At 42.2% G+C, this 16,778-nt stretch overlaps 1 protein-coding gene across 1 annotated transcript in view; it reads left to right on the forward strand.

Moving 5' to 3' along the window:
• Positions 1–16,778, forward strand: part of Sntb1 (syntrophin beta 1) — a 244,075-nt gene that overhangs the window by 97,915 nt on the left and 129,382 nt on the right. The window contains exon 3 of the mRNA XM_051159651.1: positions 13,345–13,561. Within this exon, the coding sequence (XP_051015608.1) occupies positions 13,345–13,561 (217 nt within the window). The remainder of the gene's footprint in view (positions 1–13,344; positions 13,562–16,778) is intronic.

A 16,778-nucleotide genomic window follows, 5' to 3' on the forward strand; every position in this document is an offset into this window, starting at 1 on the left:
CAACTTACCAAGTCACCCACCTGTCACACAGCTAGATAAATGATAGTAAAGAAACACACAGACTGACTTTCTGGGGCAATGCGCTGTAAACTGACCTCAGTCTGTTGGAAGCTTTGGATTGGTACCTTGATTAAGGACGTTACACAAGGAATCACAGCATAGCATGGGGCAGCTTAAAGGATTTGAGAAACAATTGGCTCTTCCACAAGGCAAAATTCTTCTCTGCAACATGGCTGGGAGATACTACATTGAGTTTCAGCTTAAATGTCATTAGCAATGGGGATGCCACCACCTCGGTGGGTTTCTTCTGCATTAAGCCCAGATGTGACCTCTGTCATCTATGTTCACTGATCATGGTTCTACTTCCTCTACAAAAATAGAAAAGCAATTTTAGCCCAACCCACAGATGTTTAGTCTTCTAAGCCCTTTCTGTTGTAACAGAGATAACTCCTCATAATGGTTACTGACAAGTACAGTCTTAGTTTATTTAATTTCATAACGGCCCTGTGAGACACACGGAAGTAACAGAAGGGGGAGCTGAGTGAATTTCTCAGGACCACACAGAAGTATTAGGAGCTTAACCCCAGCATCAGACCCCGACATTCATGACCCCCACCACAGCACCTTCAGCCCTCTTATTTAATGTGCAACACCCTTGTGCATTGACCATTCAGCAACCTTGTTATCCTGTTACCCTCACTTACCCACTGTGTAATCTTACAGCTTCAGGGATGGGACAGATGATGGTGAAGCGCCAATGCCTGGCTTCTCTTTTGTTTTATGTGAAGCCACATAGTCAAATTTGTTGATAAGTTACTAACTCTAAGACATTATTGACAGACCAGATTATTGTATTGTAAGGCTCTCTCTCTCAGCCAGCCTGGGAAGGTGACCCAGGCAAGCTTGGGAAAATGACCCAAAAAGAATTGAAGGCCAGCTCAGCTTCAGTTTCTGAGATCAAAGTGGCCAACCGAGATAAACAATTTCAACTAAGATAAACAATTTTTAAAAAGGTACCATCTGCAAATTCTGGAAACTCCCAACACCCCTCCCTGCCAAGAATAGCCCCCAAGACCAACGACCCTGGCAATAGCCAATAACATTTAGACAAGCACCCCTAGTGACCACCAGGGCCAATCCTAACATAGGGCATGTAGCCCCTCCTAACTTTTGCGGTTTTAACCTTTAAAAAGTCTGTGACAGTGACTCGGGGTGCGCCTCCTCCCTCGCTCCCGAGTGAGTGCTGAGGCCCCCTGATGCGCATCAGCAATAAACCTTGTGCTTTTGCATCAACACTGTGGTCCTCGAGTGGTCTCTCGCGATGACCGCCTATTACCCGAGTGGACTCTAGGGTTCAACAGTATCAAGCAATGACTAGAAAAACAAAACGTTTGTGTGTAAGCAGCATGTGAGTGGGCTTAGGAGAGGGTATCTTGGAGGGAAACTACCTCAGCTCATCCTATAGCACTTCAAGTCATCACTGCAGGCAACAGGCAAGGAACCGCCATACTTTCCCTTGCTTGTATGTCAAAATTACAAGTTTTGCTTCATAGAAATGGCCTCAGTGAGCTACCATTCCTCTTATGTTCAGTCCAGGGCCACAAAACATGACAAGGAGTCAAGAACTGTTAGTTACAATTACTGTGTTGTAGCCAGATTTAGCAAATAATAGCCTGTGACCCGAATCTAGCCCTATGCCTGCTGTAAATGAAGTTCTATTTGGAATGCAGCGACACCAATATATTTACATATCACTCATAACCTCTTTGAGGTACAGTGGCAGAACACTGTTGTGACAGAGGCTCTATGGTTATACAGTCCAAAAAAATCCTATCTGGCTCTTGGCAAAAAAAAAAAAAAAAAAAAAAAATCTCACCATCTGCTATTCTGTATGATTCTTGAGTCTCTGACCTTTGTCTGCTACTCTTGGGTCTTGCAACCTTCGAGGAGTGATTGATAATCACTGTCTTCTGCTGCTTTGCCTGCAAGAAAGATCAGTTTTAACTCTTCCTCCTACAGAATAAATTTGTGAGGGGAAAAATGTGTCTTGGAGATCCAACTTGCCATCTCTTTGCTAAGCAATTCCATGCTGTGCACCCAGACATTTCCAAACACTGCTAGGATATGGATGTAAATGACAACTCACTGGGCTCTGTGTTGCGAACCCTGATGAGTCCTTACCATGTACTTCTCACAACTCTCAGTCCTTTGTGTGTGTTACCTCAGTGTTACAGAACATCTCTCTGAGGTAAGCATTACATTTTCCCCTCATGTTACAGAATGGAAGCATTCTTGCGGGAGGAAGTTTCCCAACCTCATGTAGCTATGAGACAGGAAAAGCTGGGAGATGGTGCTGTGAAATCTGATTCTAGAGTCTAAAGATGTAGTTTCCACTGCAGCCAACTCTTAGGACAGTTGTAAATCGGCTGGGTTGTCAGAGCCAATGAGCCATCATACTGAGACTCACCATCCCATTGGAGGGTGCTACTGTGCATGGTTGGACTTGAAAAGAAGCTGTGTCTGGAGGAGTCTGAGCACTTGGAGAAAGGAAGTCTAACCTAAACTGGGGTTTCCTGGCCATAGAGAGTTGTCCCCAAATAAGAAACTGCCTATGCAAAGAGCAGAGTCCAATGAGTGTCTGACGCATTCAGAGCATTAAGCAGTTCTTTACTATGTGTGCGTGAGCTACGGAGACCACATCACTGAAGATGAGGACAAGGAGAAAGTAGGAGCCAGAGGGTGAATGGCTCTATATAAACTAGAACAGACCAAAAAAGCTCTCTACTATATCTTACACCTTCAGAGTGATCCTTATATTTCCTTGGTTTATAATGCACTTCTCCACACGTGGGAATGAGGTGCCATAGGGGCCAGTAGCCAGGCTATCTCATTCACTGCAATAACTCCCCCACTCAGTCTTCCTTTAAAGCAAGAACCCATCGATGATGAACCAGCCAGTATGTTCTGGGTGATCACCCTGAAAGAGAATGTGTCCATGTGCTCCCTGGTTTACTCTGGGGCAACAATCTTTATTTGTTGAAGAACAAAGGCAGGTTCCTTTGAATGATCATGTCATGGCTAGGGATAAATCTCAGTAGTAGAGCATTAACCTAGCAATAGTAAGGCCCTAGGTTCAACACCCAGAACCACAAGAAAAGGGGTATAGTTAAATATAATCATATTTCATTATATGCATGCATAAACTTCTCAAGGAACAGCTTATAAAGTTAAAAAAACAAAAATTATAAAACCAGGAAAATTTGAGATGGCCTTTTATTTGAAATCTATAAATATTTCTCATAGATGTGATTTCCCCCACTTTATTTGACTTCTGGCTATACATATTAAAATTTAGCCCCTTCATACCTCGTGGCCTTTGAGAACCTTTGGGCCACAAATGCCTCCTATAGTCCTATCCTCAACAACCCACTTGGCAGATAGAAAGAAAATGAACCCGGTAAGTGAGTGGAGATAATGATCCTCACAGACAAGGCAGCCAAACCAGGAGAGCGTGCAATCTCAGCATAAGCTTATCTCGTGATGTGTCAAGGACCTGTGGGCTCTCACAAAGATGGAGGATGCATTGCACCAGCCCTGGCCCTTGGACTAGAATATGGTACACTATGGAGCAGGGTTATTTGTGCATTAGGATACAGATACTGAGTCAAAGTTATTGAACTCATGCATTCTCTCTGTCTCTGCACTCACATGTGCTTTTGTGTGAGTGTGTGTGTGAGTGTGTATGTGTGTGTGTGTGTGTGTGTGTGTGCGCACGCGCATGCTCACAGTGGATATGTGTATTTGCATGGGGGATGCATGTGTGTGTATGTGTGTGTGTGTGTGTGTGTGTGGTTGTGCGCACATAAGTATTCATATGCATGTGGAGGCCATATGTCAACCTCCACTGTCATTCTTCAGGAGTCACCCAACCTGCCTTATGTGACAGAGATTTTCATTAGACCCGTAACTCACTAGCTTTGTGAGGCTGGCAGGCCAGCAAGTCCTAAAGATGCTTCCGTTTCCACCTTCCCAGCATTGAATTTAGAAGCATGCACTACCACTCCTGGCTTTCTACTTGACTGCTGAGAATCAAAACTCAGGTCCATGTGTATGCAGCATACACTTTACAGACTGAACCATCCCCCCCAGGTCCGTTACATAGTGTGTGTGTGTGTGTGTGTGTGTGTGTGTGTGTGTGCGCGCACGCACGCGCGCACGTGCGTGCACATGTGCATGTGTGCATTTCTGGGGGAGGCAGCTTCTCAAGGACTCAAACAATGTTTAAAAGCTAGAGACCTTATTTCCTCCCTTGACAGGTGAGGAAAATGAGATCAGGGAGGTGAAGTGACTTGCCCAGGGCTGGAAAGCTAGTTAGTGCCAGATCTGGAACTGTAATCCAGGTCTCTGACTCCCAGGGCCAATTCTCTTTCCACTACACTATCAGCCTTCTGAGACATTAGCTGCAGTCTGAGAGAAAGGCAGATTGCCTCTTTCATCACCCCCTCAGTCTTCTTAGAAATATAAATGACCTCCTCCTGAATCTTTCGTAAGGTGACCTAGGAACATATTACGAAGGGAATGCCTGATGTGGCATTTTATCAGCATATTCCACACACAACAGCCTGTGTTCGGCTTGAATGATTCACAGGGGGTCTGAACACTTGGATTTCTCAACATCAGCTGATCTCCTTCCCCTGTCAATCAAATGAAAAAGTTCACATTTGAAATTCACACTCCCTGGAGCCAGGAAATATTTCTTTTCCTCCCAGTAACCTGAATCTTGTTTGTTGTTGTTGTTGTTTTAAAAGAAAATTTCAACATAACACATTTTCTGGCTCCTTAGAAACAAGCCTGGTAGGCGAGTTGATTTGACTTGCCTAAAGCATTTCCTCATGAGTAGCTGGCTCTGCTTTTGCTTTCAAATGTCATCTGGCTGGTCCAACAAAGATTTCATTGTGGTAACTGGGGCCTTAGCAAACTTGGGCTTTCTTGAATGTTCTTTTAAAAGTCTAGTAACTGCCTGTCCTTCAGATGAAAAGCTACAAACATATTGAAAGAAACTTGGTGCAGTATTGAAAAATGCTTCTTACAGCTGGCCTCCCACTTTTTTCTTTTTCTTGCAACTGCAGGTTAGAATCTTAATTGCTCAACCACAGTTTTTAATTCATGATGCCCAGAAAGGCCATGGTTTATTAATTAGTTCTGATTATTAGGTGCCCCGAACTGGGTCTGGCTGTTTCTTGATTGGTTTCAACAGCTCTTTGCCTGAAATTAGTGTCTGTAAGCACATGGTGGTGTAATTATGCAGACACTGGCTGTTCAGTTCTGCCAGGTTAAACCCTCTATTATGAATATATATTATGGTGTCTTCAAAGGTGCTTATTGAGATGCCATAGTATAATAGTTCAGGCTTACAAAATCAAAGTCTCTTATGTTACAGGGAACAGCCTGTTAATTGAATGTTTTCTCCTGAGACAGGAAAACATTGACTTAATCACACATACACGCTCACTCACACACACAAACACATGCGCACATGCACGCACACATGCACACTCATCCGTTTTTAAAGCAATGGGAGAAATAGTATAGTTTACGGTTAAATGTAAGGGCTCAAGTCACTGTTAAATTCACCTCTTTCTGCCAACTTCTCACACCACAAGCTCGAATATATGACTTTACTCCTCCGTGGTACAGTAACTTTGGTAAAATAGAGTTAACTGGAATGCTTATACCATAGGATAATGTAGGGTCCATATGAATTAGTGCTCATGAAATGCTTAACAGATACACTGGATTATTTGCAGCTTACTCTAGGGCTCTAATGTGACATGAATCTAGGTTGTGAGACTCAGAAAGAACTACAGTGTATCCAAGTGGTAGGCTCTGAGATTTAAACCTTGGCATCCGGCATCCATTTTCTTCTACTTCCACAGTGATGTCTTTGCTTCCACACATATTTTTCAGTTAAATAACCAAATCTACTCAGAATAAGGAATTTCATTTTCATCTAGATATGGTTATGTGACTAAGTTTTGGTCAGTAAGTTGTGAACAGAAATGCCTTGGCAGCATCTGAAACCTGGAAGTAAGAAAGGATGGTGTGTGTCAGTTGTTTGAGTTAACACAGTTGGACTCCCCTGGGGGCCCGTGGTGAGGAACTGTGAAGAATGGGTGTGGCCTATGGGAATGCCGGGGAAGGATTTCCATAGTTTCGTGCCATGAGATGAGAAGAGCCACCCTGAATATGGAAGTCGTCATTTCATTGGCTTGGCCTGACTCTGATGGAAAAGGAGCAACTCAGTTAGGCATTGGCATGCACCCACCCCTTCCTTTTCTCTTCTCTTGAGTGTGGATGTAATGTGACCAGCTGGTTCATGACCCACTGCTTTAACTGCACTCCTTTACGGTGATTTGCCATGCTGTGTTTAATCACAGCAACAGTAAAAGAAACTAAGGCACACGGTATCCTTTTCAATTTGTCCTTTGTCTTCATGGGAGTTGGGTCTTGGTGGGTGGAACTCAGCCACATTTTAGACTATCAGGAAGTCTAGTGAAAATGTAATGTTGAAGACAGCAGAAGCTAGAGTTCCCGGCCCTTCAGGAAGCAGAGTGGTCCTATAGGTCTTTCATTTCACTCCAAACATGCTAAGTTCATACATCTTTCTTTATTCAATATACTCATTTGGGGTACCTGTCCCCAACAAACACAGACTTAGGCAACGTCTTCTTTTCTTTACATTAAACTATGCTTACTTACATGTAACAGCTTTAGAATGCAAGCAACAAAGAACCAAGCTCTCACATCTCTTTCCCTTGTCAGGGGCGCTACTTTATGTCCTCCAGTGGAACCTGTGCCATTCTTGCTTGTCACATAGGGCTCCTTTAGTCTCAACCCTCAATTAGGGATTGAAGAGGATTCAAGTGCTTAGGCATCCTGTAGACATTCTGTGCACTGGGGGACCCTGTGATTGCTGCTACTTCCTCTGGTGAGAAATCAGGGACTGCTAGAGGAAGCCAGTGGACATTTCTTTTTCTTTGTTTTTACAAAAGAACAGTTTCTTTGTTTTCCATGCCTATCAAACAGAAGCCAGATCCAAGGGCTGTGGATGTATCTCAGTATAAAACATTTACTTATCATGAATGAGACTCTCGAGTAGTATCCTGCCACAGAGGAAGATAAATAAGGTAGTGATTTTGTTTTGTTGTTAAGCAGGACTCCTGAACAAATGCTATGTGTAGAGGGTATGGGGGTTGTGGGGTGGTGTGGAGACAAGTATGTGGGTATACGGGTGTAGGCGCCATGCCTGTGTATAAAGGTCTGTGGGCAGCGTTGGGTGTTGGTCTTACCTTCCATCTTGTTTGAGACAGGGATCTCTTTTCCTTTGCCACTGCACAATACCCAGCTAGCTGGCCCTGCAACTTCCACGAATTCTCTTCCCCACTTCTCATGTCACCATTGCAGCACTGAGATTGTGGATGCACTCTGTCGTGCTAGACTTCCCATGCGTTGTGAGGATTTGAATGCAGCCCCGCATCCATACTTGTACAGCAAGTGATGTCTCCAGCCCTGGACCAAGAGTCTTCAGCAGGGATATGTTACCTGTCTCATTCAAGACAGCTATGGAAAGAAGCCTTGTGAGCCCAGTTGCCTTTCTCAGGTGCAGCTGGAGTTACCTATGCACTCGCATTATTTCTTTGACTCGGAAAGCTGTTTTCTCACACATATCTCAGGATTCACTCAGGAATTTTGCTGAGACTTCCACACCATACTAACAGAATCCAGAGGTACTAGCTGAAGGGTTCAGGCGAGGTATACTCTCTAAAGGAAAAGTAGACTGTTCAGCCAACTCAAAGTATAAAGAACAAATTGTATATTATTTCTATTTAGCTTGAGATTGGAGCTCGCAGGTCTTGTTCGGCAAAACCAAGTCAGATCCGTAGACTTCATGGACCAGCAATTTGCATCTGTAGAATTCTTATGCTCTGCCATATTTTTCCTACTCTACCCTTCTGGATATAAAGTTTATTTCTTCATATCTCTTAATCTTATATTTCCAGTTGTGAGCCTAGCCTTTAACAGCTGAGCCATCTCTCCAGCCCTATATCTCTTCATCTTTATTCCATATTTGGCATTGTTTTTGAAAGGCATGCTACATTGTCTGCACTTTCTTTTTTAAAGTTTTTTCTAACTGTGTGTATGCATAGGGGTAAGTATATGTGATTCCACATATCTATGGAGGACAAGCTATTGAATCACCCTAGAGATGGAGCTATGGGCAGTTGTGAGAAGCCAGGCTTCTCAGCGAATGGAACTTAGGTTTTCTGTAAGAATGTTCTCAGCCACTGGGCCATTTTTTTCTGTGTAGTTTCTAATTCATTACTCATTAGTTTCTTATTCTGACTTATCTCCCTAATGAAGCTTTAATTTGAGAATATTATTATTACATTAAATATTCTCTGGAAAACTCTCTCAAAGATTTGTCCCTTTCAACTACCCCTCACAGTTTTAAAGTACATATGGCTACTACTGTCATCAGTTGCTTGTGGTCCTAGTACCTTGTTTCCTAGTGTGCCACATTTTCTTCGATTTCTTTTTACAACAGATCATTGCCTTTGAAAAGGATTCTTGGGGCTGGAGAGATGGCTCAGTGGTTAAGAGCACCACCTGCTCTTCCAAAGGTCCTGAGTTCAATTCCCAGCAACCACATGGTGGCTCACAACCATCTATAATGTGATACGGCGCCCCCTTCTGGCTTGCAGGAGTACATGCAAGCAGAGCACTGTAGACATAATAATAAATAAATACATCTTTAAAAAAAAAAAGAAAATGGTTCTTGCCACTCTCTGCATCATAGACTGAAATTGCTTTCTTCCATAAAGAATAAGCATTTGGTTCCATGAGGCAGCTAGAGAACTATGCGGTGTGGTACCTCCTTAAACCAAGCTTAAATTTTAACACAAGCCTTCATGCCACCTACTGCTCCCAACTTTCTCTCTTCTAGACCAGAATATCTTTTAATCCAGATGGTTCTGTATCATTCACAAGCTGCCAACTCCTTTGTACATGAAAATAAACTGATAAATGTTGGTGAATAAACAAAGTATTAGATTATCATATTTACCTCATTAATGTATCCGCTCTGTCTTTCTATTCTATTGGCTGGTTAAAGAGCATCACTCTATGTTAAATACTGTCCCCAGTAAGGCAAACTTTCCTCAAGGCCTTGCTATACCATCTTTTCTATGTAAATTACTCTAATTCTGTGCTACATAGAAAGTGGGTCCTTGGCAAAGATTTGCTTTTAGGCTAAGATTTTCGTATGCTTATCAGTTCTTCCCATAAGTGGACCAGTCCACGTATTTCTAGAATTCTTCATGCTTAAGCAGGATATTTATAATATTGCTTGGGTATATTACTGACAGCAATCCTTTGTGGTCCCAGAACCACTTTATCTGTGTTAATAACGTTTCCCTTAGGTAGCCCAGTTCACTTTCCAGGAATTCTCTCTACAACTGGCCAGTAATTGGGCCACTCTAGCGCTCACTGGAAACCATTATTGCCACTATCTAAAATAAAATCCAAGATTACCAGCTGTTACTCATCTTTTGTCTAAGTGGCATGCCTGGATTTCATGGAAGAACATCTCCGGATAAACAAACCAGGGCTCTGCTAACTGCTAGACATGTGAGCCCCTATATGGCAAACTTCTGAGTATCAGTGACCAATGTATGTAGACACTGACTGCAAGCAGAACCTAGGTATGCTTCACAATTAGAATAGTCCTACAAGGTTTTTCTGAAAAGGATAACAATATATTATTTATTACCCATGTGTACATGGACCCACTGAATGGATGGTAGCCTAGAATTGTTTTTATAGACTTTGGTTTTCCTACCAAATATAAAGTGAGTCCTTAAATAGCAGTTGTGCAGCATTACCACAGGGCAGCACATGAGTAGCCTGGTTTGATTATGTAGGTGCATTGCCAGTGTTTTTCCTCTCCCCTCTTGAAAACCAAGACCAGATTTTCCTCTCCTGTGGAATATTGCAATCAGGGCTGCAAATCAGAGTGTGTTATGTAAGAGGACAGTCATTGCCCTTCTGTTTCCTAAAGTGCTAGTCACACTTTAAGGCTGAGTTCAAATGCCACTTACTCAGGCGACATCCTTGAGCCTCACTCTGAGAGACTCATTCTCACCTCCAGCCGGAATGAGTGATAAGAAGGCAGACAAAAAAAAAAAAATTCCCCTCATCCCAGTTGGTGCTTGAATTTTCTATATACCAGGACATATAAGTCTGCAATACACTAAGCCAAATACTTTTTACCATCTGCAGAAACATGGAAGGGTGTCATTTTTGTTTTTTTAAATTAGCATACAAGTTGTTAGATATCATTGTGACATTTTTAAGCAAAACCTGTACATTTAGTAGATTCTCCCTTATCATCGTCTTTCTACCTTTCTGTGACCTCTGATCCTCTCTTGTAATGCTTCCTTCTATATTCCATGTGATCCTTCCCCTAGCCACTTCTGCCCTCCCTCAGCACCTTTTTTTTTTTTTTTTGCCATCTCTTCACCTTTCTAGTTTTTAAATTTTATACACATTTATACCCACACACATTATAGATTTAAAATACAATATTTTTAAGGCCTCCTTCCTTTCAACTTTGTGTAGCTAAATTCAGTCTCCATGAGGTCTCTGCATTTGTTCTGATCTGTGTCTGTGCTTGCTACTCTTTAAACAGAATACTCAGTAAAAACACATTCCTCCAAATGCTCTGTTTGTGAGTGACCTCCAAATCCTCCTATAACTGTAATCTCTCCTGAAAGGCTTGAAGAGAGAACCATGGAGCTGTGGGGTCCTACTACACACTGGAGTCACACCTGCAGGTTCTTTCTACATCCTTTATTTTTTATCTAAAACTTAGCTCGCTCTACTCCATGCCATGGCTTCTGTACTTCTTCAGCAGGATTTCCTAGAGGCAGAGATCCCGAGTAAGGTCAGGCAGCAGTGCTCGAGCCTCTCTTATGCCAAGAGCAGCTCTATGGAGCAGGGGAACAGTCTGTATTCAGCAAGTGCACAGCAGCTAGGCTACAGCACACATATCCATACGGGGCACCAAGAGCATCTGTCAGAGTCATCTTCACATTACAACTCTTGAGTATGGAAGCTACACGCTATTCTTCTTGTAGGTCTCCCTAAGCCTGGTTTCAGTCTTACACCATGGGAGCACTAATTTGTGAGCTGACTTATTCAAGGCATCCCTTGGGTTTCGTCCATTTGAATCCACTGTCATTGGTAGTAATAGATGCTTGTAATGGCCTTAGCTACAATAGCTCTCAACAATGCGATAGAGAACCTGAGTATGGGTCTCATGCAGAGAAGGATGGAGAACTTCATACTGCATATTTCTGAAATCTTGGTTGCCCCACCAACCCAAAGAATGTCTAAGGAACAATGTGTAAATTTAGGAGAGGCAATCATTGTAGAATAACATTCTACATTGTAGAATAACAAGGCAAATATAAGACAGAGCAGGACTTCTGCATGTTCTACACAGCCTTGTTACCTTTTTTAATTTTACAAAAGTATTATCTGAGTATGGTTAAACATGAAAGTGCACAAAAAGACGGTAAATGAATAGCAAAAGCCTATTTCCTTCATGGTTGCCTCTCATTCCTTTCCCCAGAACAAACTACAACAAATATTCTCTGGAGTTAATAGCTAAAAATAATTGAATACATACATATATATTAGTGCATACATATATATTTATACATAAGTATACATAATATAATCACAAATTTACATATACTTGTGGTTTTTTACACAAAGATATTGAGGTATGTAAGCTGATGTCTGCTTTGTCTTTTGCCCTAATCATAGATCTTCCAAATCTTGTTCCATCAATGTGTCTAGATCTATTTCATTTTAATACCTATAGGAATGACAACATATTTAACCTGTTATTTTTCTAGCTATCAGTCTTGAAAAGTAGTGGCTCTGCTTCTACAGATTTTGCAACTAGAATATAGATGTTCAAGTTCATTTCTTTGTATACTTGATTTCTGCACTATTGCGGTTGAAAAACCTGCCCTTGCTTCTGAGCATAATAACAGCATCCTGGGAGGTGATGTGGCTGCTAGGTCCCTTACATCTGCATTAAATCATACTCTTTCAGCCCAGGTTATACTTTCACATTCCCTGCCCGCTTGTTTCAGTCTTTCTTCCAGAACATGACTTATCATCAGGAAAAAAATACATTGTCACAATTGGAAAAAAAAAAAAAAGCTACATGCAATTCCCAACTGTCAGACACCGTAATAGTTGTTCTAAGACTGACATTGGTACATAATTTAAATAACAGGATAATTATGTTGAAAGGAAGAAAGAACCTGAATCTTTTTCAGAATTTAAGAGGTTTCGTGCTAACAGCATGTGGAAGGCAAGTTTCTTTCAGAGACAGAGGTTTCCCAGAAATGCAACTTGCTATTTTTTTTTCTTTTGAGAATTTCATAGATGAATACAGTATAGTTACATCATCCACACCTCTCCCTCTCCCCTCTCTAACTCTCCTGTGTCCTTTAACTACCTACTCGCAAATTCATGACCTCCTTCTAAATTTGCTATTGTCACACACACACACACACACACACACACACAGAGAGAGAGAGAGAGAGAGAGAGAGAGAGAGAGAGAGAGAGAGAGAGAGAGAGAGAGAAGACTTAAAATCTAATGAGTCCCATTACTGTTGTTTTTACGCACATGTGTCCATGGCTGACAACTAAGATTGGGGAACCAGTTGGAGGCCCATCCCTAAAGAAAGCTGGTTCTCCCTTGGTATGTTAACTGGTGTAGTCTTGTAAAGACACCCATATTGTTGAGACTTCATGGATGCAGTTTCTCTGCCATGTATAGAAGACACTAGCTAACAGAAGTTGTCTTGGCCCTGAGGCTCCTGCAAACTTTCCACCTATTATTCGTCACTGTTGCGTGAGCCTTAAGGTGTAGGATAGTCACTTGTTCTCTGTATTTTGACAAGCTGGAGATCTCTGTAGTAGCCTTCTGCTTAAAAGAGAAGTTCTTTTCATAAAGAATGAGAATGTCGCTATGCTATGGGTGCAAAGGTAAGTATTTTTCCTGATTCTTTGCTTGGTTTAGAGTACCAGGCATGTGCTCCCTTCTACTGAGTAAGCCATAAGTCCAATCAAACAGCTCTTGACTATGACTAACATATAAATGTTATTTATGAATTGTGTGTGTGTGTGTGTGTGTGTGTGTGTGTGTGTGTTGTACCAACCCTGGTATCCTTAAAAGTGCTTCTTGTCTTTTTGTTTGCAGTGAAGTACATGAGAGAAGCCACGCCTTACGTGAAGAAAGGATCCCCTGTGTCTGAGATTGGGTGGGAAACGCCTCCACCTGAGTCCCCTAGATTAAGGGGTGGCTCTACAGACCCTTTGTCATCTCAGTCCTTCTCCTTCCATAGAGACCGGAAAAGCATCCCCCTCAAGATGTGTTATGTCACCCGGAGCATGACCTTGGCTGACCCTGAAAACAGGTAAGGGGCAAACTCTCCTGGCCTCTGATGTTATGAGAGAATTTGACAGGTTGTGCTTATGTCTGAAAAGACTCCATGGTTCTCAGAAATGGAATAAAGGCTCCTCCCACCCTCTCATCATGGAGAAGATGTATATTGAAAGAGGGGGCTTATATGCTAGCCAGGTTCCCTCCCCTTCTCCCACTCTTTACCCTCATGATGTGAACATGCATGGCTCATGTTCTAGATAGAGTGGGAGGACTGGAATCAGAATCCTGTCATCTTTCCTGGTTTGGTCGTTGTGAGTCTCTGAGAAGTTAGGTAAGCTCCTCAAGCCATCACGTTTTGCTCTTTTCATCTATAAGATGGGAATAATTGAAATAGACATCAGGTTGTGAAGGTTAAATGAGTAAATCCTACGAAGTGCTTAGCACTGGAACAAGTGTGCACTACAATGATGTAAGCTATCCATGTTACTAAGAAGCAGATCCACCCACCTGAGCCTCAACACCCTCAACAATGGCCTCTGAGGGGCGGATGGCAGAAGGCGTAAAGCTCGTCTCTCCCATAAGAGGATAAGAAGTGACACCAGTTTGAGACGGTTGTGTAGTTTTCCAAAGTCCGTGGCTCGCCATGCCACAGCATAGACATTCCACCCAAATCAGGGCACTCTAGAGTACAGCCAAGATGAAGTAAAACTTTATGGTCTCTTTTCACTGTAAAGTGATTTGATGGTAGGAAAAGGAACCAAAAAAGAGAATTTTAAAAAGAGGGAGCAGGGAGAGGGGGGAAAAAAAGAGAGCGAGGAACTGAGCCAGCAAATGGGGATCCTTTTGGTGACCTTTGCATGCACATTAAAGTGCTAAAATTAGAAGCCAATCTCCTGGTCCTTATTTACAACATGTGTGGGACAGCTGCAACCCCCACGAATGGGAAATATTTGGCTGAGATCACAGTTGCTAGTGGTGAAAAGCCAAAGTGGTTGGGGCAGGGAGAAGACTGACTTCTTGCCTCTTAACTCCATGTGGGTCTTAGTTTTCCTCCCAGGACTTTCACTCTAAGAAAGCCGCTAGGACCTTTCTGGCTCCAACCTCTGTCGCATCCCTCTGCCCTCTGCCCCATCACCTTTCCTTGTGTCCTTATATCAGCACAGGGATGGGCTGCTCAAAAGAGACAGCCAGCAAGCAGCATGGAGAAAGGAGTCAGACCAGGTAGAATGGGGAGGTGGTCCTTCCATAATGACACTCGTGGTCCCTGTCTTGTTTTGTTCCCCTCCATTTCCATTGAGTCCCTGGCCCTGTGGTTGATTTCCTAGTTGCTCACAATTGCCTCCTCCCTTGGGTCCTACCTTTCTAATCAAATAACTCCTTTCCCTCAAGAATCTAATGTGAAGTTTCACATATAATGAATTGGCGATCTGTGGTGTGCTCATCCTATGCTAGGTTTTATGTTAATACACTTAGTCCAGCGATTGCAAAGTCATAGCTTAATGGTACACTCAGGTCATACTTGTTTCTTTTAATAGTTGAACTACCATTTTAATCAATTCATGGAGGTTTTTTATGTTGTTTTTTTCTATCAGTAGACTTATATGCTATACCATGTATGACCTATAAACAACATGAGGTCAATCAATTATCAGACTATTTTGAGAAACCTCAGGCTTTAATAATACTGGGAATTCCATTATGGGTGTCCATCCAGACAAGAGAATGGATTTTTAAAGCTTAATACCACTGCTGTGTAAGTCTACCACTGATGAGTTATTTGCAGAGCATCCTGGGTGGGAGATGCAGAGCATCCTGGGTGGGAAATGCAGAGCCTGTCCTGCTGGGATGTGAGAAACCACAGGGCAGAATTAAAAATGAGGGTCCAGCTGAGACAGATGGTTTAGGAGGAAACATCAGGTCCAGATAGGTCCCAAACTGCTGCTACCAAAGAGATAAGGGTGAAACTTGCCCTTAGTAAAGGAAAAATAAAAAATAAAATAGTGGAAAAAAATATTTTATAGAATTATATTTACATTCTGAGAAGAAGATAGCATTGCCCATCAGACAGATAATACTGGCAAAGCACAGTTCTGCCTAGTACAAGAAACACTCCTAACACAAAGTGATTTCAGAAGTGAAAAATACAAGGCCTGGCAGGTGCCCACAAAACCGATGCAAAGGAGCAGCAACAAAGAGCACTGATTTCAATCTTGATATATTACAAGGGAAAATGCAGGCTGAAGAGCATAAAACAGAACAAAGAAGGGTTGATTTATGCTGAAGGCCAAAATTCACAAGAAGCATTTGATAGATTTAAACACAAACCAAATAACAATCCAGAAGCAACTTGTACAGCAGCAGCTGTCGAACGTTCCCTAAGAAACAGGAGCGTGAAAAGGTGATTTGATATGTGTCACTCTCATTCCAAGATGGGTCACTTAGAAGGCAGAAGATGAATTAAGGATTTAAAAGACTTGAATAGGATAAGAAGTGGTTCCTAGATGTATCCTAAAATTTGTGTCTTGCTATTGGAGAATGCACTTTCTACTTAAAAGCACATAGAGTCTACAACAGAACACCTTGACATCCCAATCTCATCTGATCTCAAATACACATGGAACATTCATACAATTAGGCAGAGAGTACAAGAGAATTCTCCACAAAGAGAATGTAGGAGGTCCCAAAATATAATTATATTATAATATAATATAAATGACGTTCTGTAATAATAGTGGGTCAAAATCAGAAAATTCATAATAAAATCAAAATATATTTATTCTTCGGAAATGCAGAGCATCCTGGACAGGAGAGACAGAGCCTGTCCTGCTGGAATATGAGAAACAACAGGGCAGTATTAAAAGTGAGGGCCTTAAGTAACCCTTGGACCAAGGAAGAAATACGCAATAAACTTTTAGTCCATCTTTAAAAAATAATAATTAAAGTCAGTACACAGGCTTAATATAAAATAAAGTCTCCCAGCCACCTGCAGGTGAGCTGGCCCCACCCTTTACCTGATGCAGCACATGGGATTGGGGAGGGGCACCTCACCTAGACAACACAATACAGATAGTCCTTGTGGCCAGCCCTGTGGTTGTGAACAGACAAGCTGTCCTGCCCTTGCCTGGGCAAAGCAGGAGAGCCAGCCCTGATGGTGTGGGTGCAGGAGAGCAAGTCAGAGCAAGGGCTATCCAAGTCAGCTTCCACCCAGGCCCAGATCAACAACTTTGGGTTGGCCCAACCTAACACCT

This window comes from Acomys russatus, chromosome 17 (genome assembly GCF_903995435.1).
Source record: "Acomys russatus chromosome 17, mAcoRus1.1, whole genome shotgun sequence".
NCBI classification, from domain to species: domain Eukaryota; kingdom Metazoa; phylum Chordata; class Mammalia; order Rodentia; family Muridae; genus Acomys; species Acomys russatus.